Source organism: Littorina saxatilis, linkage group LG6 (genome assembly GCF_037325665.1).
Source record: "Littorina saxatilis isolate snail1 linkage group LG6, US_GU_Lsax_2.0, whole genome shotgun sequence".
In the NCBI taxonomy this organism is placed as follows: domain Eukaryota; kingdom Metazoa; phylum Mollusca; class Gastropoda; order Littorinimorpha; family Littorinidae; genus Littorina; species Littorina saxatilis.
The window spans coordinates 46920369-46929343 of NC_090250.1; the positions used below are offsets into that span (position 1 = coordinate 46920369).

Genomic DNA, 8975 nt, shown 5'->3' on the forward strand with positions numbered 1-8975 from the left:
CACACACACACATTCTCTCTTGTTTTCTCATTTTTTTGTATGCACAGATTGAAAACGTATGCACAGATTGAAAACGTATCTGGGCGTTTGCTAAGTTCTGCAACAAAACTCTTAGTCTTATGGCTCAATTTCTGTCCAAGTTATCCAACTTCCAAGTTCCACACACATCCAGCAAATTTTGTGAATCAGTGACAATCTAGGGCAAATCATCACTACTCACCAAAGTCCAGCGTAGATATCGTGAGGACAATTAACATCAGTGTCAAACAGACGGAGTTTTCACCACACACAAAAAGCACGATGAACAACACGTTTGTTTACAATGTTGCGCTCTGCAACTTTCTGTCATGTCAAAGTTTTTTGATGCAAGGGAAGTAACTGTGCATGCGGTGCGGAATGGCTATTGCTCTATTTTTTTTTCTTCCCCCCAAAAGCACGATTATGTATTAAAAATAAAATTGAACAGGATACCGCGTATTATTTTAATACTAAAATTGACAGAAAAAGTTTGCAATTAAAACTCGTCTGGAGCTAACATTATTTTTGTGTACCGCACTTAAAATTCAACATGGCGACCACAATAGCAGTCAGGACAAGAAAAAGCAGAAAATGTGCGTAATTGTTCCATGCATTTGATCACTATCGTTATAATACCACCGCCAGTGCGTTCAATAATTCTGCATAAATGTGTCTAGTATTATATAACTTCCACAAGCTATACATATTTCAGAGGACGAGCATTTCAAACCGGGTCGCCTGCTGTAGCTTGCCAATTTATGTCCGGAGATAGTACCGGTGGAGGTCAGCTCAGATTCATGTCTTTTTGAATGAAAGCTCGTGCAATCAGATAATCTCTTAATGTTTTTCTTTCGGACGAATAATAGAAGTAAAAATCACAAGTTAACTCGATCGGTAGTTTTGCGCAGTGAATCTTTGAATGTGCCACATTGCGCTGTGCTTGCAGCTTGGTACACTACAATAGTTGGCATTGTCAATCGTTTGCAGAACTGTCACTAAAATTGAGAAGCATAAAATAAATAATCTATCGGGAATTTGGAGATTCCTCGTTAGACATTCAGTCGGACTTTGTACATTTTCATTATTATGACAATTGATATTTTCCATAGTGAATTGTCTGTGTTACTGTTCGTGTTAGAGTTTGACAGTGACAGGACTAGGTGAGAAGTTTCTTTCAGTTTCAGAGCATCAGGTTCTGTCAAGAACATATTCAAATATGTTTATGTAGTAACTGTGGCAGACATTTCATATAGGTAATGTTCATTGTTTTTGTGTTTTTTCAGCTGATGCTGTGGCATACAGCGAGCTTTCAGTCCGACAGAATAATGCAATACTGGAGTATTGTCGAACGTCAATGTCGGCACTGTCTGGCGCCACAGCAGGCATCATGGGACTCACAGGACTCCTGGGATTTATCTTCTACTTTGTATCAGCATTTTCTCTTTCTGTGAGAGTCCAGTCTATGCTTTCTTGGGGTTAATCGAGTTATTCGCTTATTGAAGTTACGAGGTATGATCCAAACAAAATGATCAAACCGCGATTATACAAGTCTCAGGCCACTGATCATAAAAAGTAATATCATTTGAAAGGCCAACCATTTAACTGGTACAACAGTCCCTGCAATGTACGGCCCCCGGCGTGAGCGGACACCTGACATGTACGGACACATTTGCTCGGCATGGAGTGCTTTCCTTCTATATTTGCCCCCCCTTAAACGGACACCTGCAAAACGTGGACGCGGACACTCATTTTCGGTCTCAACAGCAGGTCATACCTCCAATGTGCGGACAGACTATCGTCAAATTTTCACCACAACAAAATCGATAACACTTAACAGAGCAGTCCGGCTCTTGGTACAAAGATCACAGCCGCAATGGCGTGATGACAGTCACTGATAGTGATAACTTGAGTGCATGTGTACCCATCAGGAGGGGGGGGGGGGGGGTAGTTTTGGTCAGGAGTGGAGTACATGCGAAGATGCCAACATGAAACTGCACTGAGCTCTTTATTCTTGTCTGTTGGACGTAAACAACAGAAACCACAGTCGATGAAGGTCCTGAGCGAAAGTAAGGGGAAAACCGGCCACAGTTCTCAGCATCGTGTGTCTGTGTGTAACCTCTTTCATTGAAAAGATATTCTTGTTTTCCCTTAGCCTTGACCAGTGAGTCGGCTGCCTAATCTATGAACCCTTCAGTTGTCTTGCTTTGTCAAAAGTTAGGACACAATCAACTGGTTTTGCTCTGAGTGAACAGTGCAGCTGGCCTCTCTGGCCACAGCCCCCAACAGTACATGGCTGGAGGGAGTGAGAGAGAGGAAGGGGGGGGGGGGGGGTGGGGGTGGAGGGTTAGCTGGCTAAACTCTGTGGGGTGTCCGGTGTCACTGCATGTCAGCAGGAAGAGCATTGGAGAGAAATAGAGAGGTGTACTCTTCCACACAATTTCCAAGCATCAATTGTCAGGGCTTGGGGTAGGCATTAGTGAAGGAGAGTGGGAGCTGTGTTATGTACAGTGTATTTCCGACGGAAGAGTTAAAAGTCACTGCCATGCCACATGATCGGCATGCAGTCAATAAAGCCAGACAAGAAAAAAATAAATTACATGAATATGACATGCAGCTCTATCTGCTGCTATTTATTCAAACTGGTTTTCAAGCTTATTCTTGCAAAGCATCTGCACACGCTCCTCTGTGCTGTGTTTGTGTGGCTGCTTTCGTATGTCAGTGCATGGTGAGTGTGTTCAGTGCCTTGAGGATTTATTTTATCTCTTCTTTTCAACACTTTTCATACAAATCCATTTTACAGAACGTTTAAAGAAGTATTAGGAGTTTATTGTTAATGTTATTGTTTAGTTGCCGCAAGAAGTGAGTAGCATAGACTCAATCCTGTTGTTTGTGTGTCTCTGTGTGAGTGTATGGGGGAGGGGGTGGTGTGGTCACCCTTCCCGTGACCGGGTGTCCGTTCATGAGAGGGACTGCTGTAATATGTCTAAGAGATGATGACATTTGCTTATTACGTCATTAAATGACGAGGTTTTAAAATACGTCACTTTGGGGTTGTGCTTCAAAACGGGGTCTTTCGCCAAGAGCCATGAAAATCCTCACTTCTTTGAAAGAGTGTAGCTGGATGATGGTACAAAGAAAATGTCTACAAAGCTGAAGAACGTTACATGAATCAAAGCCGTTCCATATTTTACAATCAGACAAAAGATAAGGGAAATCAAAACTGGGGAAAAGGGGAATAACTCTGACAAGCCAAAACAACCTCCGAAGAGCGCTTCAAACGAGAATAATGTAGCTGCTTTGTCCAAATTTAAGAACTAAGATTAAAAAGTGTACATACGAGTATAAAGTGCAAAACTTAAACTTTAATATGGAACAGTCCAGAGAATTCTACTCAATGATCTTCTGCTTTAAAAGCGGGCCACAAAATGGGTGCCTCATTAGATGACAGGGAAACTGAATTAGCATCAGGGTCCTCTTGCACGCGATCCGCTCAACCGTTGTGAACCCAATAGACCCCAATTTGTTGTTACTGTAGTCACTGATTATGAGACTTTGGTTTCCTTCTTCTTTGTTGCCAGAGAACACAGAAACAAAGCGATTCTTGACCAAAATGACGAGATGCATCACATTGTAAGCCAGGTTTTCAAAGCAGAAACAAGGCTATTCGCTGCATTTTTTTACCACGAAGGTCCTGTTGCTGTCGATATTCTGTCTACTAACAGCACTGTCATTGTCACGTACTATGCAAAAACCTCTTTACCCAAACTTATTTACGAGTTTAGCAGTCAGCGACCAAACTGTGAAACCCAGACTGCCCTTCTAATTCGTGAAAATGTCAGTCTCCACAAAAGAAGGGCCGTAACTCCAATCCTAAAAGACCAAATGACTCCATTTTTGCCTCGCACATTCTTCAGACCTGATTACACCCCTTGTGATTCTGGTTATACCCTCTTTGAAAATCAGACGTTTTGCCAACAAGTTGTACTGCACCTATGACCTCAAAAAAGTCGTCAAATCAGAGCTCAAAAGCAACCCCAAATAAGGCCACATCAAGGCCTCTTCTGATTGGCTTAGGCACTTGTTACTTTGCATCGATGTAGGAGGAGAATAAGTCTAATGCCTGCTATATTTTGGACCAGATACGTCAAACAGTCACTGCGACAATCACATTTGATCATTTTGTTTGGATCATACCTCGTAATGTATTCTATTGGTATGATGCAGCAATTACAACAAATTTACCTCAGGATTATTTTTTGTTTGAATTCTGAAAGAATTGTTTAATGCTATGCTCATAGTCATAATGGGATTAAGATTTATACTTTTCTAGTTAAGTTAGATTGTACTTGTGGTAGAGTACTTTTGGACCTGGTATACCAATAGAGAGGTACTATAATGTATACAGTTTTGATGGGCGCAGTGGCCTAGTGGATAAGACGTCGGCCTCCAAAGCGGAAGATTGAGAGTACGAATCCCGACCAAGTCTGATGGGTTAAGGGTGGAGATTTTTCGAATCTCTCAGGTCAATTATGTGCATACATGCTAGTGACTTAACCCCCTCCGTGTGTACGCACAAGACCAAGTACACACGGGAAAAAAATCCTGTAATCCATGTCAGAGTTCTTGGATTATAAAAACATGAACATACCAAGCATGTATCCACCGCAATCGGCATATGGCTGCCTAAATGGCGGGATAAAAACTGTCATACATGTAAAAACCCACTCGTGCAAAATTATTAGTGTACGTTGGAGTTTCAGCACATGAGCAAAAAAGAAGAAGTATACAATTTTAATTAATACAGTTCTGAACTTTCCTTTCCAGGCATTCCTGACAGTGAAGGCCGGGTCTCGGTGGAGCAGCTTCTTCACCACACGGCGGGTGCTTTTCATCAATGGACTGTTTGGCGGACTTTTCGTATCCTGTTTACCTTCTGCTGTAGACAATTAAAAAAAACTCTCTACCGGCACGGTTGGCCTAGTGGCAAGGCGTCCACCCTGTGATCGGGAGGTTGTGGGTTCGAACCCCGGCCGGGTCATACCTAAGACTTTAAAATTGGCAATCTAGTGGCTGCTCCGCCTGGCGTCTGGCATTATGGGGTTAGTGCTAGGACTGGTTGGTCCGGTGTCAGAATAATGTGACTGGGTGAGACATGAAGCCTGTGCTGCGACTTCTGTCTTGTGTGTTGCGCACGTTATATGTCAAAGCAGCACCGCCCTGATATGGCCCTTCGTGGTTGGCTGGGCGTTAAGCAAACAAACAAGCAAACAAAAACTCTACCTCAGTCAGAGTCAACTCTAACTAAGTAACTGTCAAGCTGAATCGAGGAGGGTATAGTTTAAAATACTTTCTAAGACTTGATCTGTCTTTTCACCATGAAAAATAGTATTGAACTTGAAGATGCCAAAAGAAGCTTCTAAAGATCAGCATTTAGGCACTTTTTGCACTAATCGTGGCTGCTATGGAATTTTTCCACCTGGGATTAGTGTTGGTGAGAATAACACACATTACTAGAAAAATTACATCAAATACGCTTATATCACGCAACATCGCGATCCCTGTTTTCTACAGACTGACTTTCACAACTAGAAGCTTGAATGATCATGTTAATATTGAATATTTAATGGGGACAGAGATTACTTCATTACCAAACATGGATCAATGCAGACAGTAAACTGACTATGTAGGAAGTGGTTAGACTAAGAGATTATTTGCAACCATTATGATAAACAAAAGCCACAACTAGACACCAAGGAGCCTTTTCTTTAGATTCATTTTTGGGAGCAAGTTTGAGGTGGGCTTGCTTTTCCTATTATGGCTGTTCAATTATGTGCAAGTTTACTATACTAACTAATTATTACACATTTTATCATGCTGCTTTTTTCCTTGACTTCATTTTACAGACCTACATCTTGTTCTGGACGTATCCTTTTACAGAAGTTACTGTTCTCAAACATGGGCAGCGTTGGTAAATGGGTGCTTTTGTGAGTGTAGCCGTCGTCAATGCATTTTTTTTGTTGTCTTTTGCATGTGTATTGTGTAGGCTACTTTGTGTGTGCCTGTCTGTTATGCTTGTTTTTGTTTTTTGTTTGTCAAGAACTGTTGCCGCAGTAATGTTTGTTCAAATGTAACGTGTCAGTTTTGTTACTTTTGTGAGAGATACATGTGTGTGTGTATGACAATGTAGATAGTGTATGTCTTGAATGTGGACTGATTGCGTGTCTAATGGCTTTTGTTTTTTCTTCTGGCAAAGAACTATTTTTGTTCATGTGTGACTGTGTGTATGTCTGTTCATCTGTGCAATTATGGCCCGAGAGTTCACATAAAGTCCTTAACACCTTGACAGATTTTTATATGGGATGGTTCATGTATACTGATCTTCAGCAAGAAAGCTCCAGAATTGCCATCTTCACACATTTTCATTCATCAACGCTGTAAATTTGTTGTTAATCAGTGCAATAAAATGTCAAAAAGTATTTCAGCTATGTTGCCTTGTTTTGTTCGGAAGAAAATGGTAAACACAATTTCTTTATATCTTATATATACTGTTCAAAAAAAGAAACGCATAGTTGCTACTTGCCAAATTTGTTTTATTTTTCGAAAAAATTAACAGAAAATCCAATATTTAGATTATTTGTTTGAAATTTGGTATGGACACAGTTGAATGCACACACAGTTCATTTGCATCTTCAAATCAATCAGTCAATCAATACGATTGGGTGCCGAGGCTGTCAAGTCAGTAGGGGGTGTGACTGCCTTGAGCAGCAACAACTGCCCGGCACCTTCTGGGCATGGACTGGATCAGATGCCGGATATCTTGCTGTGGGATGGTGTCCCACTCCTCCTGAAGTGCCTGCAATAGATCGCGGTGATTTGCCGGCGCTTCTTCTCGCCTGCGCACACGTCTGTCCAATTCATCCCAGAGGTGTTCTATCGGGTTCATGTCTGGCGACATGGATGGCCAGGGAAGCACCTGGACATGGTGGTCGGTGAGGAACTGGGTGGTGAGTCGTGCTGTGTGCGGGCGAGCGTTGTCCTGCTGGAATATGGCATCCTGGTCATCCAGAAGAGGAAGGGCGTGTGGGCGCAGAATTTCCTCCACGTATCGCTGGGCAGTTATGCGCCCTTGGACGTGCACCAGGGTGCTCCTTCCAGCGGTATTGATCGCCCCCCACACCATGACGCCTCCACCACCATGAACGGGTGCCTCATCCACACAGTTGGGCGCGTAACGTTCGTGTAGTCTCCGGTAGACCCTCCTCCGACCATCATGTCGCTGGAGCAGGAAGTAGGACTCGTCGCTGAACCACACGTGTCTCCAGTGATTCCGGACGGTCCAGCGAAGGTGCTGGTTGCCCCACTGCACTCGGTTCTGGCGATGGCGGCGGGTGAGGACAGCTCCTCTGTGAGGTCTGCGAGCTCTCAAACCAGCTTCATGCAGGCGGTTCCGCACGGTCTGGTCCGATAATCGGTGTGGCCCGGGGAGAGCCTGGACAGAAGATGAGGCCGACAGGAAACGATTCCGGAGGTGGCGGAGCCGTATGAAGCGGTCGTGAGCAGCAGTTGTCGCCCTTGGTCTTCCCGCTCGTGGCAAGTCAGCAACGGAGCCAGTGGCTTGAAACCTGACCCACAGTCTACTGATGGTGCTCTGGGACACGTGGAAGTGCCTGGCGATTGCACTTTGACTTTGGCCTGCTTGTAAACGACCCAATGCAATTTGGCGGTCTTCTCTGCTCAATCGGGCCATCTTTCGTCGCTGAATTGTCGTCTGATTTCTTTGTGGCGAACAATCCGCTTTTATGGGTTTTGGAAGACATGGTGAGAGCTCAATATTCCCCGAGTTTCACGAGATTACACTGAAGCATGACGAGTGGTCATGCCAAATGAGCAATTTTGACATTGTAGCCACTGATAACGCATGCGTCACGTGCAGAGCTCACTTGTGGCAATGGACGAAAGGTCGACGACCAGATAAACATTTTCTGCAGTTTGGTGGATATCCTTGTAGCCATATAACTAAATTAACCAAATATTACAAGCTATGCGTTTCTTTTTTTTGAACAGTATATATATGAGTATTTGTAGTGTGTTGAGATCAACTCTGAAAGCCTTTCAAAGCAATTTTCTTGTAAAATATTTTATCACACAAATAGATTTGATCGTTCCATAATCTTTAACTTTCGCACTGCATACAACTTTGGTCTCACACAATCAGAATCGAGCTTACACTTGTTCTTCGGATCATGTTTTATTACTGTATTACAATGAATGATATAGTAGTATCATCAATGTAAACTGCATCACATGAAATTAACAAACACACAATACATTACAACATAGAAATGTTGAGCAACACATACAAAAGTAAAAGAGTAACACATGTAGCTTCAGCAGTTTTCACTTAAAAAAAGGCTTTTAAAACTTGTTGACATGTCCTTAAAAGAGACAAAAATTGTTTGGTCAGTCAGTATTGTCCTTAGTTTATTCATGTCTGATTTGTTTCTCAAAATAATCTTGATATTAATGCTGATCCAGAAATAGTACATGTGACCCTCCACCACGAAATGAGTCGCATGTCACCTTTGCATGATTTTCATATTTTTACATTTTCCTAAAGAGTTTTTTATGCTCTATCCAGTGGTAAAAACCGTTTTAGAAAAGAGCAAAAACTGTTTGAGTTATAAGCCTGTGACTAAGGTGACCCTCACACTGTTACCACACACTCCCCGGACTTATATTAAGCCTAGCGCAGAACCGCGCGAGGTGACATGCGACTCATTTCGTGGTGGAGGGTCACATATTGGCTAAATTCAAAGTGAAAAGGCACAACAACGACTATTAATACTTTCAGTCATTAAAAAAACTAAAACGAGGAAGGCTGTCATTACTTGAATTATGCTGTAAAGTTTGTCTTCTGTCTTCATCAAATTTAAGGTGTTGCATTAATTAATCTTTGA

At 42.5% G+C, this 8975-nt stretch overlaps 1 protein-coding gene across 1 annotated transcript; it reads left to right on the forward strand.

Moving 5' to 3' along the window:
* Positions 1 to 542: 542 nt before the first annotated feature.
* LOC138969360 (ER membrane protein complex subunit 6-like) lies at positions 543 to 6494 on the forward strand. Its single transcript, XM_070342133.1, has 5 exons — positions 543 to 611; positions 1302 to 1465; positions 4843 to 4935; positions 5922 to 5941; positions 6365 to 6494. The coding sequence occupies exons 1-5, from the start codon at positions 569 to 571 to the stop codon at positions 6393 to 6395; spliced, it is 351 nt and encodes a 116-aa protein (XP_070198234.1). The 5' UTR covers positions 543 to 568; the 3' UTR covers positions 6396 to 6494.
* Positions 6495 to 8975: the final 2481 nt, after the last annotated feature.